Genomic DNA, 19523 nt, shown 5'->3' with positions numbered 1-19523 from the left:
GTAGTAGATCGATGCCAGATGTAGTGTCCGGCTTTGCGGATTTAATTAATTTCGTTGTGTGCGGACGGCTCTTCCAGCCGTTCGTATTAATTATTCCGCTGAGATTACTCAGAAAGACTTCTTTATTCATGCCGCGCAAACATTCCAGAACCTTGGAATTGTATAACTGTACGAGATGATTCTGAAGACCCTCTGAAGCTGCTGAGATTTACCGCTCGGAAGCCTTTTACTCTTCACTTACAGTTTTCTTCTTTCTTTTTACGCTGTTGCATGCCATACCGCTATTGACCTCTTGACCTCGAATTTTATTGAATTTTCAGGGGACGCTATAATATTATTTTAATTCTTCTAATGCCTTTTCAATTTGGAAAAAGTCACTCGTTTTTACAGCTGTTCTAGAAACGTTACTCTTTCATACCGATATGAAAACCGTACTTGTTCAACGGATTTTATTCGTTTACGTGTGTCTGCTTTTACGTTCGTTAGCAATTCATAATGCTACAGTGTCTACAGCCTTTTTCATAGTGAATCAAACACTGTCTGGTTCAATGTTCACCAACCGATTTACATTGCATCGATCGATAATACTATGTACGATAAGACTTCTTTCCTGATAATTTATGGTCGCATCAAAATCATCGGTTTCTTAAGGGTGAAATTTTTTAAGAAAGAGTTTTGCTCAAAGCAAATTATTTTAAAGATTCCTTAATAAACAGATAATTATTATTTGATATTGCTACTATCTCAAAAGCGTCGATATTACTATTTTCGAATAACAGCACCGAAAATAACGATCCGTCATGATTTCGATAGCTACCTTTTATTTTCATTTCGAACAAGATTTGTCGACTTCTGTGGACATAGCATAAAGGATCAGTTTCTTCGTCGGAAGATCTCGAGCAAGCTGTTGATCGCGCAGAGCACTATCCGCGAGTAAGTTCGCGATCCTGACGTCCGGACAGATTAAGAAACGGCGCAGGAGTTATTATGCCGCATTAAGGCCAATATCGTCGCCGGTCTCACCATAGGAGCTATCCGGCCTAGTCCAGATTGTCTATTAACACAGTATGCGCAAACAACGGTGGCTACACCTTTTTCCTCTCGCCGGTAATTCAATCGTGATTTCCAAGGGAGAGAAACTGAGGAACGCGCACAAATGGACGCGGGGGTGGGGACCGAGCGCAATGCGACGCCGGAGAAACCAGTTCTCAGGATAAAAGCGGAGGAGATGTGCCTGACCCCGGCAGAGCTCCCATGTCTACAGGGTGTCCAGTAACCCATTGCCACTCGCTTTTAACCCCGTGGAATCTAAAGTGGGGGTTCTCGTGAATCAGAACAATTATTCTAGTTTCTAGGATATTTGAAACGTCACATTTGTCGACGCTACTCCTCTTGAAAGCAACGCTTCAATTAGATTAACATCATTGCAATTGTTTTTATTCGAACTTACTGAAGACGACACATTAGTTTCGTTGCAGTTTGTTTACCTACCTGGTAAAATTTCTGTATTTATTTGTCGATTGTAGTTTCCATATTACGAACGAAAATATAAACTTGCATATTTTATTTCATCTATACTGAAATAAGTTGTTTGACTTTCTACGGGTTAACTTGCTAAACGGTAATGATGATCGTCATGCTAACAAGCAAGTTGTTATGAATAAATTTCGTTTTCTTTTTTCCGATGTTTCTGTTGTTCATTCGGAGCATTAATGCATTTCCAGGCTGTGAATTTTTATGCAGTAGGTTGCAAAAATATTAAAGAGACAGCAGTGTTTTGTAGAATTTAATACAACTTCATTTTTGAGATTGTTAATACAAAACGTTGTTTTGTATGTTATCTCAGGTACTCTCAATTAATTTTCATAGTTTCACAGCTTATTTTCATTGACAGTTTCTTTTCATTCATAGCTAGTTTATGATCCTCTTCTGCTGGCTGCTGCATAGTTATAAAAAAGCTTTTAAACCAATGTTCATTTTGTTGCAACAGATGTCTGACGAAAGAAATTCGATGGGAACGAATGCTCCGGTATGCAACGTTCTAGCGTAACGCAAGTTAAGAATCAGATCTGGTAAAGGTTGCTACTCGTTCGCACCGAGGTTACCTTTGTAATTCCAGGTGTATGAGATCACGGCGCATTTCAGCTGCGAAATAATCGAGAAAGTTATTATAAAGCATGGCGTGCAGCAGCTTTTTCCATGGGCTGTTCCCGCGGAACTCCGTGAAATCTTCTGGCTCCAGGTGAAAAGGAATTTCAGCCAGTCATGAATAACGCATAATCGCATATTTATAAACAAGTCGTTCGTGTTTTCTGAATGAACTACGCCCAAGAGTCAACAAGAACAGCTTACTCCGCGAACCATTGTTCTCGAGCGAAATCCAGTCAGAAATTAATCAACGTGCTTTCGTGATATCGTATTTACAGCGTTACTGTTTATAGAAACGTTGACAGATTTCAAAAACGAAATTGCAAAACAAGTTTGAAACATTTTCGTACGTTTCCAAATAATAATTTAGCACCTCCATCACGATTCTAATTCTCTAAAAATAAATGATAATATCTAAAAATATGGAACTTTTAAATTTCTTTTCATTCGCTTTCTTTCAGCTTCATTCCTTCTCATTCCTCTGAATTACACTTGACGTAGACTTCTTTTAACTCGAAATAAAATTCAATTCTCTTGTTGTTGTTATTTTGAAATAACACTTAACGCAGACTTATTTTAATTTGGAAATAAAAATCAATCTTGTTGTTGTCATTAACTCGAAGTAAAATTCAATTTTTCTGTCGATGATATTTGAAAGAAATCATATTGGAAATGATCGAACGAGTTACTTCGTTTTAAACGGTATTCGAACGTGAAGAAGAGTCGCCACAACATTGCACCAGATCTACAACTAACCCAAGGTGAGAGAAGTAGGTGTTACCTCCGGTATCCAGTCGATCTCCGATACTTCGCTCGAGGAATCAGGAGAATCGCGGTTCCTGGAGCGAAACGATGGGCATTCTCGCTTGCAAATGATTCATTCGTAACTGGTTCCGTCGCCTTTCCGGATTCCAGCGAGCAGCAGCGACGCGTTTCGTATGCAAAAATGTGCATCCAACGGTGCCGGCGTAATCCGGCGGATTGCGATCGTGGTCGCAGTCCATAGAGAATTCGTGAAAGCGAGGAATGCCGGGCGCGAAGCGTTTTTTCAGATTGACGAGCAAACGTGTACCAATGGCTGGGATCACGCAGTCACACGTGCGTGTAGCATATTGTTTTCCCATTGGTCTCGTTCCCTCTCCGCGAATGCTCGCTGGCTTCTGAACGCTGTCATCAAGCGTTTTTCTTCGTCCTTAAACGGTGTCGAGTCAACAACTCGCTATCCGGTTCGCCGCACCGATGATACGCCCTGGAAACACGTAATAGAGAGTGTTTCCTTCGTGAAAGTTCGCTCTTGTGGAACTCCATTGATTGACAGCTCATGATTAGACCGGTGCATTCGAGGCGTCGAATATTTTTTCAATTGAACACGAATATATACAGTAATTTCTCCCTAACCCCTTGCCGTACTATTTTCTTCTCAGTTATGATGACTAGAAGTTTTTCGATTGTAATAATTTCTTAGAAGAAGAAAATTTGTATTTTTTGCGTGCCTATATTTCCTTGAATACCTAAATACTGTGGAGAAAAGAATAGAATTTTTTTCCAACTTAAAAGAACGGAATAACATTCATAATTAACAGGTTCTTCCTAGAAATCTCCATTGCGATTTGATTCAGCTTGGAATAAAAAATGGACGATTTGGGAAGAGAAGATACGATTATTCGAGTCTCTCGGCTCGTTTTTATAGTTGTCAATCGATATCTATAAAAACGAGTCGCAAGGCTCGAATAATCGTGTCTCCGTTTCCCAAATTGTCCATTTCTATGTACAAGCTGAGGATCAATTAGGGAGAATTTACTGTACTCGCAATCTCAATATATCGAGTCATAAGGTCGTGGCAGTTTTAATTTCGATTTTAATTCGCCGCATAATAATTGCCTAACAGTTGTGTCTCACACTCATTCGATATCTTTGGTTTTTCTTCTATCAAAGTATTCCAGAATGACTACACGGAAAAATTTGGCTGGTAATCCTCTTGAAACGGATGATGAAGTAAAAGAAGCAACCTTGCAATGGTGTCTGTAAATCGACGGGATTTCTTTGCTGATGCAATTTGCAAATTGTTTCCCCGTTATGATAAGTGTTCGCAGATGCTTGGTGGGTATGTTAAAAAGTAGTAACTGTATGTACCTTTATGAGATACCAATAGAAAGTATTTGTAACCTTCGGTTCGCCGAATTCACCGTATTCATAACCACAGTTGGCTCCATTAACAAATACGTACAGGATGCTGGTAAAAATAGGCCGCTTTTGAACCTTGCTGAAAACGAGAAATTTGATCGTGGTATGATTCTATACTTCCTAAACAGCATGAAATGCACAATTATTCATCTGGAAAGCAATACTTCGTAAATATATGTATCGAATACTGATGCAGTGGAAGGGTAGAGTACTCGTGAACGCGAAACTGTTACCGATGCTCGTCTAGTTGCAATGCTAGTTGGAAAGGTATGCTTACGTTGACCCGGTTACAAATTACCCACGATCGAAGCGCTAGCTTTTGCTGGGTCAACGCTCCGCTCGACTTCTCGGTCTTTCCAGCGAAATAACGCCAGATTAAGTCATCGTGACTGTGTCTCCGTGTCGTTTAATCGAAAACGTTCGCTTAAGTGCACACACATTGTTTGGCGCCTGGCGCATTTGCATGCTGAACACATGTCGTGTCGGCTCATTCATCCGATTCAAACCGCTCTATCCCCTTAACTCGGTTAACTCGGCTATCTTAGAACTCGGCTAACTTAGAACGAGGATTTTATGGATCTGGAACGATTCGTTGTTCTTATTCCAGTTTCTTCAGTCAAAAATACACCGCAAACGTTTACGCAAACGATGTGCAGCTTCATTTTAAACTCGGCAGAATCTGATTCACTGCACGAGGAATTATGTACATTAATACAATAATTACAATAACAGTTGCTGAATTGTATTCAAATTTTCGATATACTGCATTTATGCTATCGTATTTCTTTTTTGTACCAAATACAATTTATGATTATAATAATTTACAAATGTGTATGATGCATCGAAGCAACTTAAATGTTTAAACGCATGCATGTTTGAATGCATTAATTCGACGAGAAAAGTGTACTTGTCCACTTCTTAAATTTAATTTTTATTATTTACATGCTTTTTAAGTTATACTTGTCAGTTTTCAAAAATTTAATTTTTGCTATTTATTTTTTCTTTGTCAAAATATGTTTTATTTCGAAAGGAGGATAAATATTTCTGTTCTGTTTTAAATATATCTTTCCGTGAAAATATATATATATATATTCGAAAACAGGTCCGATCGAGGCGTGTTTAATTGCACGATTTATTAAGTCCATTCAATAAAGATAGAAGATCAGGTTAATCTCAGAGAGTCAGGAAAGTATTCTCGGTAAATTATCGGTTGAAAGATTGCAATTTTCACAATCTTTAATTATCTATAGCTCATAACAACGCCAATCGATTTCGGTGAGATTTTCAGTATGCATGTAAGTGCGTCTACAAAACGCATTTTTAAAATTTTCATCGTAAGCTCAGATAAAAAAGTTAAAAACACATCGTGCATAAAGAAATCTCTAGTTGCGAAGAAGTTATTCTGTTTTAAAAGGCGTCCGAATACTTTCGTGACACAGTGTATATATGATTGATTATCGCCGCAGCAAATGTTGATCGTTTTATACCGATTGCAGTTTCAAAATTATTTACAAGACTTCAAAATTTCTCGATGTCGAGGTTATTTCTTAGCTCTGCTAATATTATTGCTAACGATATTTTATGTACATTTTTAACAAATAAACATATTTATTTGCTAGTAAAATTGATATTTCCTAAAAACGGTCTACAGCGTCAGGGATTAAGTAACGAGCAAAAACAGTATCCTAAGTATCATACGCTCCGCTGCGTCAAATAAAAAGTGCAAGTCTAATCGACGGCCCGATCAAAAAATCCTCGTGGAAACCGAACATGCCGCGACCATAATCACGCAAGTAACAGCAGCCGGAGCAGGTTTTCAAGTGGTCATTCGTTTTCCATCAAGTTAACAGTACCCTCATCATCGCAACGTGATTAATTCCAGCAGGAAGCCGACAGTAAAATCTCTTTACGGTAAACAAATATTACCCACTTAACTTAATCAATTACATGGTGCGCGTCGAATTAACAAGTTCCGTACAAGAAAAAATCATCGATTATCTCCGATGTACTATATAAAGGAAACGGAGCGATTTAAATGACTGGAAAGCTATCAATTATCAAAGATTATTGTCCCGGCAATGTATCGCCCGCCTGATAAACCGCGAACACTTTTTCCCTTGGTTCCCGTTATCAAGCCATTGATAAGGCACCTGACGCCAAAGCAGTCTTGCGACGCTCTCATCGGAGGACCAAACTAGTTTAACCGTCGCGCCGATCTTCGATCCACTTTCATCATGGAGATCCAACAATTCCCGAAATGGAGCGTGATCGACGAATACCTGCAGGATTTCCCACAGTTCTTCAACACAGTAAGTCTGCCCTCGATTGTTCCAGCGCGCGCCGACGTCTATTGTGATTGCTTTTACGTAAGCCACTTGACTCGCGACCGATCGATCGATGGGCGTGAAAACCTGCCGATCCACGGTACCACCGATTTATCGATCCCCATCTGCTACACACGCGATTGTTACCATGCCTCCGTCGCGCCGTAACACGCTTCAACGATGTCAACAAGAAATTATTTAAAAATTCCTAGTATGCTCGCAAACATTCTGTTGTTCGCCTGATTTCGTGATTGTCAGATTTGACAGAAATGTTTTGGAAGAACTCTGTGCAAGTGATTTCGGCTACTTAATTTGCGAGTTGTGAAAGTTTATAGGGATCTCGGTGTAAGCGACGGCCGAATGTTCAGCGATAAGGGACGAGCTGTTCTCTAGAAACGGCATCGAAAATGATTGATAAACCAAGCAGTGTTTACTAACTAGCAAACTTCGATCGAGTGTCAGAGCTCATTAGTGTTGTCAAATTTATTTCCCGAACTGCTAACTGACCGTTGCTGGATTAAATAACCCGACGATTTAAACCTGTTTTAACGATGCTTACAATTAGCACAGAGACTTGTGCTAATTGCGATAACAGCGTTTCAACGTTGTTAAAATAAACAAGCGCCTGTCTAATTTAGACTTAAAGTGTCAGCCAAGCAGATAGCAAAATTAAACTTTTAGGTGGATCAGCTCCCAGCGTAACAAGATATTGTGAGTGCTATAACCAGTCGTATGATAGTGTGAAAGAGTTGTGTGAGTCACGTTTTGCGATTACGTTTCCCAGATGCGACTTATTGTCAGATTAGAAAATTATTGCTTGAAAGTAAGCAGAGGACAGATAGTAGCGGGGAAGAGACGGATGGTTTCGTGACGATAAGACGGAAACATTTATCATTGATAATTTCTTGGCGGGACAGTGTTCACTAGCGCGAACTGGATGCTAATTAGACGAGCGTGCAACACGCTTTCCATCGACTGAAGAACTGTCGATTAAGCCCGAAGCTGATTTCGAGGAAAGTTCCGTGTGTTACCACGAGAGTTCCCTCTATTGTTACTGAGGAGATTAGGATCGTGATCGCAATTGCATTCTTAAATCTCAGACAATTTCTATTCTACAATCAGGTTAGATATCGTTACAAAATGACGAACACTCGTCGATAACATTATTGCTTGCAAACGTGTATGATATCATCGAGATTTTGATGATATGAGGGAATATTGCCGTATTTGACCTTCGTATTCGAACCGATTTATATCGTCTTCCGGGATTCATTAGTATTTATTATATATGACGTTTAGTAATAAATGCAATATTCTTTCAACCCTTTGCACTCGAGTGATGACTAAAAATTGTTGCATCTTGTTCTGAAATTCTTTTTATATTATGAAATGTGTTTATATTTAAAGAAATTGTTAAAAGTGTAACTGTAAAAAACAGTAACAGTCTTGTAACTGATACAAAAATTATGTGCATAAAATGCACTAACAGAGTTGTATAAAATGAAAATATTACAGATCAGAGAAACTATTTTTAGAAACTATTTAGAGTTAAAATGGCCTCTTAGCCAAGGGTTAACATTTCTACATATAAAATGACGAGAGGATTAGACGAACGCAAAAACAAACAGATAGCCATTTAAGAAAATTGTCCACTTATTTAAGAAAAACCAAGAACTAAATTCCTAAAGCCTTGGACAGTTCCTCGGCTCCTTTCGAGCACAGAACCTTCAATATCCGTCCCAGGAAATCCAAGTCTGAGCTCGCCACAATTTTTATCCCGGATTTAACATCCCCGATCCAAGACCTCTGGACCTCAAATTCGTTGCGAAAAGATCTCCACTGAGGAAAGCTATCTTTATGCTAGATCGACGCGAACGGGGATGGCTTCATCAACCTCACGGAGCTGCGCAACGCTCTGGACGTTTGCGGGTTCAAGATGCCAGGGTACAAGGTGCGCCAGATGATCGAGGAATACGACGACAAGCAGAGACTGCAGCACAAGGGCAGGCTTTCCTTCGACGAGTTCGAGAAGCTGTGCAAGGAGCTGAAAGCCAACGAGCTGGGCTCGACGTTCAAGCAGGTCGTGTCGAAGAAGGAGAATCTGGAGACCTTGGGCGGAATTTCGGAGGCTTCCAGCGAAGGTACCACGCATTCGGTACGGTTGGAGGAACAGCTTGCTTTCAGCGACTGGATCAACACGAATCTGTCACACGATCCTGATCTGAAACACTTGCTACCCATCGATCCGGAAGGCAAGGCGCTGTACGAGAAGGTCAAGGATGGAATTCTTCTTTGGTATGCGATTTCTTTTCAGTATTATCGTTTGCGTGGTCTATTAACGCGTCGAGTGCCGAATATCAATCTCAAAAATTCCAACAATATCATTTCATTAACGTAACCGAAACTAAAAAGTTGAAATTTATTGTAGAAAATGTTAGTATATCTTTTTCATGTTCTAAAAAGCCCAGTGACATTCAGTTTGTTTTATATATTATCATAGAAATGAATTTTAGAACCTAGTTAAAAATTGGTGTTACTCAATATATTAAGTGCTAAGAGATTGTTTATTACTCGTCATTTATTCCTAAGAGTTTATACAATTGCAATCGCTACTTGTTGATAATTTATTCTCATTTCAATCTTGAACGTGCTCGAGTTACTTTAAAGTATCGCTTTCGTTGAAATTTTACTGCGAGGCTCGTTAGACCAGGCATGAAGGTAACGTTCGGCGTCTCATTCTAGTAAAATAATCAACCACTCTTGTCCGGACACGATCGACGAGCGGACGATCAACAAGAAGAACCTGACGCTGTACAAGAAACACGAGAACCTGACTCTGGCCCTGTCTTCCGCCCAGGCGATTGGTTGCAACATCGTGAACATCGACGCCCACGACCTCATCAAAGGATCACCGCACCTGGTGCTCGGTCTGCTCTGGCAGATCATCAGGATCGGCCTGTTCAATCAGATCACCTTGGAGAACTGCCCCGGCCTGGCCACTCTCCTTCAAGACGGCGAGCGCATCGAAGATTTACTGAAGCTGTCTCCGGAGTCTATCTTGTTACGGTGGGTGAACCATCACCTGGAGAACGCCGGAATCGCCAGACGGTGCAACAACTTCCAGGCGGACATCACCGACTCGGAGATCTACACCTACCTGATCAAGCAGATCGCGCCGAACACCGCGGGCGTCACGCTGGAGGCGTTAATGGAGCCGAACCACACTTCCCGAGCGGAGATTATGTTGCAGCAGGCGTCTAAATTGGGCTGTCGCAGCTTCGTAACGCCTAGCGATGTTGTGAACGGTATCTACAAGCTGAATCTCGCGTTCGTGGCGAACATGTTCAACAATTATCCGGGCCTGGACAAGCCGGAGAGCAACATAGAGGGTCTGGAGTCGCTGGAGGAGAACAGGGAGGAGAAGACCTATCGGAACTGGATGAACTCGATGGGAGTGGTGCCGTACGTGAACTGGCTCTATTCCGATCTCGCGGACGGCCTGGTCATCTTCCAGCTGTACGACATCATCAAGCCCGGCACCGTGAACTGGAACCGGGTACACAAGAAGTTCACCAAGCTGAGGAAGTTCATGGAGAAGCTGGAGAACTGCAACTACGCGGTGGAGCTCGGGAAGACGATGAATTTCTCGCTGGTCGGGATCGCTGGACAGGACATCAACGACGGCAACACTACTCTGACCCTAGCGTTGATCTGGCAACTGATGAGATCGTACACCTTGTCGATTTTGACGTCGCTGGCCGGCACTCAGGGCAGTACCGTCGTCGAGAAGGAGATCGTGCAGTGGGTGAACTCGAAGCTGCAGGGAGCAGGCAAGACGAGCAGTATCAAGGGCTTCCAGGATTCCTCGATAGCGGACGGAAAGGTGGTGATCGATCTGATCGACGCTATCAAACCGGGGAGCGTCAACTATGACCTTATCAAAGATGGAGGCACTGAGGAGGTGAGATGGTCGTGGATTTTGTGGACCCACGGATGCGGGTACTGTGGACTAGGAAGATTTAGCCGCAGTGGTCCTATTGGGATTAGAGTCGTTAGGGTGTCTCAGATAATTCAAACATTTCTATTATTTTTCACTAGGGTTTCGATTACACAGAAATTTCGATGTTCTATTTGAGAATTATTTGAGAATCTTTGGGATATTCTGAAATGAAATGAAAGATTAGCTAAACTGAACTGTTTCAGTCTCTTGAGTTTTTGGATAATCGTGCTCGCCATAAATGTATGAAGTTCGCAATTCAGGAGTCACAATATGGCGATGCAATCTGTTGCCGTTTATGGCATTCTGTCATTGTGCAGCGAGTAACTCTGTCAGGAAATACTGACTGGAGCTACTCAGAATTTTCTGGGACACACTAATAGTGGCCTGTTAAGCAATATTCTTAGTGAAAGAGATACAACATGGTCACGGGGAAGACACTTGTACGACGATTGTCATTGCTAAATCGCGCGACAACTGCTACTGGTCCACCGGTTTATGATCTTTTCGAGAAGTTATCACAGTTATTATACAGCAATAACAACATCTGTGGTCTCTATCAGTAAGGAACGTAAATTCCTAGTTTTTGGAGTGAAAATCGCTGGCCGCAATGATTATCGAGCAACTGTGTCACGCGTTTTTAATATACAACGTCGTAAACTTTTATTTTGTTTATATACATTTTACAACCTGGATTTCGATAAAAATTCTGAGGCACCCTGAATTCGTACAGTCATTTTGTCCATTTTGTTGCAACAAAATCAAAATGATTCCATTCCGCATCTTTTGAGATTCAAAACTATTCTCGTTTTCTTAAAAAATCTGTTCCTTGATTTCGTTATCTTCCAACATTTTTCGAGTCGACGAATGCCGTATCTCCTCCGCTAGATTTCGAAATTCGTCATTGACCGTCTCGAATAGGCGACCGATCGATCTCCAAAGATCGAAATCTCGCTGCGAATGCAATTTCACATTATCAAGCCAAGTGGCCCCTCCAGGGCAAATAAAGATAACGGAACGATTAGAAACAAGTAGACCATCGATTTAGCAAAGAGACGAATCTCGTCGTGTTTAACACATTGTGGATAGTCCTGATACCTCTTCGAACGAAACCCAGGTTCTGGTAGCAAACATAGTTCCCGAAACGCGTGAAAACGTGGGCGGTTTATTTCACGAAGATGTTCGCCATCGGTGTCATCGCTTTCTTTCCCGCGTGGCCTTGTGTCGGATCAGCATGACTAATCGGTGTTTACTGGTTGGTTGCAGGAGAACCTGGATAACGCGAAGTACGCGATATCCTTGGCCCGGAAATGCGGCGCGCGGGTCTACGCGCTGCCGGAGGACATCACCGAGGTGAAACCGAAGATGGTGATGACGGTGTTCGCCTGCCTGATGGCGATGGACTACATCCCGAACATGGACTCCATGAAGCAACAGAACAACATCAAAAACGGCCAATAATGTCGCGCCATCCTGTTGACCGCGTGCCGCCGCTATCTCGGTGTATCAGAACTGTCGACTGAGTTACGGTTTCGGGCCGTGTCTCTTCCGCGAACGTAATGATTGTATATATCTAGGTTAGGGTAGCTTGTTTTTGCCGGAATGAAATCAGAACGAAGGAACGATAGGAAACACGGAGAAATAAGGGGGAAAAAACAGAGCAAAGAGACATCCGACAGCGAAACGGATCACGGCCAATGGCGGAGCCTCCGCCGTTCGCCGAAAGCGTTCACTGGACGAAGTTGGTGACTTCGTCGTGGTTGCTTTTCGTTTCTTTTTTAAGTTCTCGCATAGACGCCAGGGTATGCCAGTGGTCGCACGCGAACCCACGCTCTGCGTAGATATTGCTAGGAAGCTTCGTGCATGGATCGTTTAGTCGATTGTGACGATCGTAAGGATCGACGATCGTCGCGCGTTTACGCTGCACACCCGCTTTCATCGCGAGGATCTCGATGGGACGTACACATGCTTGGCCGGTTGCGCGTTTATTGCGCGGGCATTGTACCCATGTGATATGGGATTCTCTCCTTCTCCAAAGCTCGTCGGAATCATATCCCCGTCTCACCCTCCCTCTCACATGACTGTAGACTTGTATAAACCGATCTTTTTAGCATCGCCTTTGTCGATGATCAACTGAACCCTGCCACGGTTCTCCGTTCAAATGTATCGACAACCTTTTCCTACTTTTTGTGACCCAAGCGAAATATTGAGTGAATCATAAAAGCCTAAATACATCTATGAAATTTTAAATTCTTGAAATAGAGGATCTGGGCGTTTTATAGTCGTCGATTGAGTTGTTGGTTAGGATTTAGCGGATTCTGAAGAAACGACAATCGTTTTTATATACGTTCACAAGGGGATACAACAAATGCAGAATAAAATTTTGTATTACAGTAACGAGTAATCTTGTGAGTGATAATATTCTAAGAAATATTTTTACGGTTTTACGTAAATTTCATGATTAATTTATGTATTCAGGTAAATAGGTGTAAGGGATATCGTTGTTTTATCAGAATAGGTATAATTTTAACCAGCAAATGTATCAACGGGTATAAAATGAACAGATGTTTTGTCGTTTCATTTACTAGATGTACCTTTATGATCGACTGTAAATAAGTTAGAAAGGCTGTAACGTTGCCAAAAAGTTGGAAATGTTTTTTATTGGGTCGAGGCAGACCCCGGGACCGTCGCAGGGTTAAGGAAGAATAGTCAATAAAAATCAAATAGATAACTACATCACCATACAAACATTGAAATGTAATTGAACATTATTTGAACCGATGATTGACACACTACAACGCTCAGTGCTGTGAAACGAATGCATCCTTGCTGCACAGTTAAATTGTTAGTGTCAGGTCGAGTATGTAAGTAGGCCGTTTGCATCGTTTCAGACGTATTTGTGGATATAAGACAAAATAGTATAAGGCACGTTTGTCGAATGTTTAAGTCGAGAAAAAGTGCATCATCGATCGAACAACGATATCAATATTCACGAATCGATAGTATTGGCTCACGGTATTATGGTTTACATCTACAAACATAAATGAATCAGTACATTTTGTGAAATTTAACATTTACATTTTCTTATCCCAACTACCTTCGCCATTCTTTAAAATGGAAGCAAAAAAATGCTAAACATTAGCGCATTAACAACATTCAGCACATTCTTAAATTGAACTGGTCACTATTTGTGTTGTGTTAAAGTAATAATCTCGCGACTATCCGTTGTACAATATTCAATTAAAGTAACAAATCAATTTTTATGAATGTTTACATAAAAGAGATTGTCTGTCTTGAATGAAATTGACATCGGGCTGCAGACAAGGGTTACTCGGCGATGGCAGTGTCCGCCATCGAGGTTTATCGAGATTTTGTAAGTCTTTAATATAACAATTTTTCGCTTCACTGAGCACTGATTAGTGGATCAAATGAGTATCTTGGATATCAAGATCAAGTAACTAACGTGAGTTATGAAACTCCATCGATGTCCAATGAAAATGGATCGTAGACGCAAATCAACTTCGGAGGAATTCACGTATACCGGATATACGTGGCTTTCAGATTGTCGATTATATATATATATATATATATACATATATACTATATTTACATTCATAAATCATATATATATATACTTGAGATGTATACATGTATTTGATACTACGAATTGTCATAATTTTTACAATGGCAATCTCTTCGATCGATGAATTAATTCGAGATAAGCGCATACGACGTTGAAAACATTAAACACGTTTAAACAATTGCTCACGAGGCTGTTGCCCGAATATCACTCGAGTGTTCGTCTTTAAATTTATCATTTTGTCGAAATTTCGAGCGGTGTTTTTCAGACGAACATTTTTCGAAACGTTGTATTTTATATCCACTTGAATCGTGCATTTTTAAATCGTACTCTAAGATAATACTACACAGTGGTTGGAAAGAATACCGTTTTTTCTATTTAATTGGTGAGAGATTAATGTCGTTTTTGTATAGTGCCAATAAAAGATATTCCAAATTGCTAATTACAATTATTTATAGTGAGCTAATAATGTTATTGAAGTGATATGAGTTCGTAAAATGTTTAATCGTAATTTTAAACAAAACACTGCCCTCACATCTGATTTTAGAAAATGTTTACGTAGAGCAATATGCGTCAAAAATATCTCTATCGAATTTACGGTACATACGTACGTTAAAATTAAGAGTAATCGAATCAATAAGAGAACAATGAAGATTCACAAAGTTTCCTGGTACTGGTAACCTAAATAATAAACTGTAGTCGGTAACCAAATTTTAAATTGTTTATGCGAATTTAATGCGATCGATACATGTTACACTGTCAAGAATCGACGTTATTTTTCCATCAATCTGGATCTGCAATAAATCCGTGACGTGTCGAGTTAGTTTGAGCACAGAAATCTGTAATTATTTCACCGAGCATCGACCACCGATGGAACAAACAATTGTGCACGAAACGAACGCACAACAATCATTGTAATCGTGCCATTATAATCATCGAGCGCAATCGTGATTGGATGTTTACCGGATATATAACAATTCAAACGGAACAACGTACTTACGTATTTAAAAGACGAAACGTGGACAAGCACGTTGCAAAAATTGTCTGCGAACTCGGAGTATACCGACTGGAAGTGATCGCGCGATCGAACGAATCAAAATCAGACGCGTGTTTTTTAGACGAAATTTTTACGCGTTTTAGGCGGTTTCGATAAATATGCACTACACGGTAGAAAAGATGGGGAGTGTTAGACTACTTTGAGGAAGAAAGGAACGGAGGTAGACGTAGACTGCTAGAAATCGCGAGGAGCTATCGAGGAAGTTTAAGCCAACAAGCATGATGCTTGAATCGAGGTGTAGCTATTAAATTTCAATCGAGCATCTTGTAAACTGAATTTATTCGAGCTTTCATTAGAGGAACTCTGGACACGAGTTCGGAAATCGAAGAGAATTTGAACTGAACCAAGCATTGGATTGTTTGAGTAGATCGAGCGTATATTGTTGTTCTGAGTTACGGTTCGCAAGGTACTTAAATAATCCCAGAACTAGAAGAGTTAAATCCGGTTCAGTGGTAGTGTTCGAGTATTCGATATGACTGGAGTAATCGAAATTTGTTGTTGGGTTAAGATATCTGATTCTTTGAGTATTTGAATGCTCGGCGTTGTATTGAATAATTCATACGCTCGAGTACTTGAGAGTCGAGCAGAATTTTTATAGTAGCTAATGAAAAAGATCATAGTTTAATTACTCGTAACGTTTTAAGCGAATAAATTTGTGACTGATTTGTATACGAGGGGCATACGAATTTCATCTTGTATTCATTAGGTGAACACTTTTGGCCTAGATCAACGTTCTCAAGTTTTCCATTAATTTCCATCTACGGTGGTCCTCGAGTATTTCATTGGCTTCGCATTGCAGAAGTGCTTCACGTGCTTCGTTTAATTGGCAACGGTGAACGAAACCAATGGAAATATTGAAATTGCTAACTGCGAATGAATTTAATCGTCAAGCTATTATATCTACCATCTCACGCGTTCACCAGTGTTCAAGTGTTCGGATATCCGGACAGCTCTGGCATTATTAGGCTGCGTCTCGGAGGCGGAGTTAGTGCACATTTATTGCGATTATATTCGATGTACTTCTCAAATAAATTTAGACTAAATCGTTAACCGATCGATAAGCTGTGAGAATTAAGTCGAATTGTTGAGAGCGGGCGAGAAACGTATGAAAGTGCAATCGATCGAATATTATTTCGAGCATTCTAGGACGACGATGAGAAGAATAAAAGACTCCCACGTTTCTCGAAGAGACAGAACACGTCGAACATATTTATATCCATCTTTTTATTTTACTTTTAGTTGAACAACCGAACGTTATCCATCCCGCGAGCGGATAATTACGATTTGTACCGAGCTGCATTTCTTATTTAATGTCAGGATTTCGAAGTTACGATCAGAATGTCCTGAATCGAGAAGTTCGGATTCGAACGTTCAACTCTTTTAACGCATCGCCATTCGCCAAAAGTCGTTTCGTTGTATCTCAGTGTGGTAATGAATCATTATTAATGGTCAAACAATTCAGAGCTCTTATATAATATCGCGAATTAATTAAACATTCAATATATTAAGATGCTTTAGAGATTTTTAAGAAAGAAGTGATCGCTCACAGGTCTCAACCATTGTACAGTGGCCTGGAAACCCGCTTTTTGTGTCCAGAAGTCAATCTTTCAAGTTCAATATATTGAAAACATTTTTTTGCTATAAAGTGATAATCCTTTAAAGCTCCCAAATCCAAAATATTGTTCGTTTCAGATGATTCTGTGATGAAATTATAAAGTTCAAAGTTAAATTAAACGTTTCACACACTAATTATAGAATATTAAAGAACAGGTTTTAGTGATGGTTACTAGCTGGTGCACTTGAAGTATTTAATCTAGTTTCAAGCATTTTTTTATTCACATACAAATTCCAACTTCGGAGAAGGGTTTTAAGAAAGCTGTAGGGTCGTAAGCGTCAGACCTTTTTTTTATATAAAAGCTTAAACAATTGCTAAGTAAGATTATAAATTTCAAGTGCAACTTCTAGCAACCATCGCGTATACAATAATTTTAACAAATAGATACCGATAGTATTTGGACACCGGTGTAAGCACTTATGTCGAAACCTTGAGTGACTAGATATTAAATATTAGATATTATCCTAATGGACTCTTTTTGACCATTTCAGTGCTTTAGACGATATTCGAAAAAATTAATATTCGAAACGAACAGTAAAACGTCTCTTACAACGAACGAACTTATTGAATTTTGGGTGTATTTCGTGTATAGTAAAGTGTAAATTGTGTATATTGAACTTAGTTATATAATTATCTTTTTATTTATTATATTATTATATTATAGTTATATACTTATAGTTCTAATTACACATAGTCATACGTACATACATACATATTCTGTTATTCATATTAATATTACGTATACATGTTGATAGCTTATGTATACATATAATGTTACAGAACATATTCATTAATTATATTGTATTGAAAAATGCCGATATACATATACTTCTTTTTGATTTTGGCCACGAAAAGGCGCTCTCCGGATCACTGTGCGCCGTGCACCAGGTCTTGGATGCATATGTCTTCGTCGAACACAGGCACACGTGCCTCCGTGTCCAAATTATCCCGGTGATCAGTAGTCGCAAATCGGTAAGTATGCCCGGCAAGCAATCATCTACTGTTAAGATTTGTCTGGTTACATTTAAACGAGTATATTCCTTACATATTTACATGATACTATCGCACAGTTTCGCAGAATATGCCCAAAATTACGTGAATCTCGTTGAAAATTCTACATCTCTCAATATTAAAATAGCCACATGTGAAATTTATGTTTTTTAAGCAGTTTAACAAATCTGTAAACTAGAAATCGCGAATCACCAACGAACGATGTTAACATTATTCAATTGTTTCTTTTTTAGAGAAGAGACCTAACAGTCACAATGGTCGCGTATCCTAATCCTTCTTGTTTTTGCTACGAGCCTGAGATTGTTGAAGACTGTAGAATCAGATCTCTTCTTACAAAACATACAAACTGTATAGCTGCGTTAAAAAAGCTGAACGTCGAAAAAGTTGTCCGAAGACGCCGAAGAAATTAGTCGCCGCGAATATCGGGGCGAAGCACACACATTTTATCGAGGGCCGATTGCAATCTGCACACTTAGATGTAAGGTTTAGTCACGTGAATAGAAGCCGCTTCACTCCGTGAAGCAGAGCCGCTTCGACGCAAATCCACGGTGATTCACGATCGACGCTGTCGATCACGCGCGGAGAAAACACGGTTTTCAATCAACTTGTCAATCAATCTAAACTTACAATGATCGCTGTAAAACTGTGAACGCGCGCGTTCTTGCGGACGAGATGGCCGGCAAGCGGACGAACGCGCGCGGTTCGCCTTAGGTATAATTTAATGTATCCGTAATTTAAATAAAAAGAAATTTATCTAATACCTCCCGGTTTTTAATATTCATTATTTCTAAAATTTATCGGTCCTGATGCTAATCTATATACTTCATTAGGTCGTGTAATATGAAACGTTGGATTTCTAATTATTACAAATGCACTGTTAACGCTAGATTTGAAGACAACGAAAAGTAACTATTTCATGTTACTTTATATAAGAGTATTATATAATATATATGTATTAGTATATATATATATATATATATATATATATATATGTAATATTATATATAAGTTATATAAGAGTAACAACAATGTGTTTATTCGGATTTTTGGCAATTTTCATTGTGATATTCGTACTAAGTAACAAATTTATTGTATGAATTCTTCGTAAATGGATCATTAAATATGTAAAGATCGTAAATTAACAGATTCCGTACACGTAATTTTGATGGATCCTGTGAACTTAGCGTTAATTAATATTGCGAGGAATGTTGAAACTTTCATCTTCGGTAGACATAATTATATATTCCTGTAATAACTATAAATATTCTGAAGTTAATGCAAGGAAACATACAAAAACGTCGATCAATCATCTGAACGCTGAAGTCTAACTTGCCTGTATCTAAAAAACGGTAATAGCTGTTGAAACGAAACAGAGGATAAATGAAAGCTGTAGAATACTATTTCCATTTTGCAACATAATCGTCATTTACGTCAACACATCTAGCGTCTTCGCCATTTTGGAACCTTTACTGTTTCTACGACAATGTGTTTTCTTCCATGGTCCACCTCATTGACCAATTATTTTTGCAGTCATTTTTATTTGTTTATTTTTACTTGTTTGCAGCGAGACGCGTTTGGCTGGGAACGTAAAGAGGTCATACGAAGGA

At 39.6% G+C, this 19523-nt stretch overlaps 1 protein-coding gene across 2 annotated transcripts in view; it reads left to right on the top strand.

Moving 5' to 3' along the window:
* Nucleotides 1-18676, top strand: part of Fim (plastin-2 fimbrin) — a 53291-nt gene extending 34615 nt beyond the window's left edge. The window contains exons 1-4 of one of the 2 annotated variants that reach the window (XM_076519861.1): nt 6483-6641; nt 8521-8951; nt 9399-10617; nt 11920-18676. In XM_076519861.1, coding sequence (XP_076375976.1) covers nt 6567-6641; nt 8521-8951; nt 9399-10617; nt 11920-12114 — 1920 coding nt within the window. In that variant the 5' untranslated portion in view covers nt 6483-6566 and the 3' untranslated portion in view covers nt 12115-18676. Of the gene's footprint in view, nt 1-6482; nt 6642-8520; nt 8952-9398; nt 10618-11919 lie in introns of those variants that run through there. The other variant, XM_076519859.1, reaches the window with a different exon arrangement.
* The last annotated feature ends 847 nt before the right edge of the window (nt 18677-19523 follow it).

The sequence above is a fragment of the Megalopta genalis genome, chromosome 3, assembly GCF_051020955.1.
Source record: "Megalopta genalis isolate 19385.01 chromosome 3, iyMegGena1_principal, whole genome shotgun sequence".
Taxonomy (NCBI): domain Eukaryota; kingdom Metazoa; phylum Arthropoda; class Insecta; order Hymenoptera; family Halictidae; genus Megalopta; species Megalopta genalis.
This window is presented reverse-complemented; position numbering and strand designations above follow the sequence as displayed.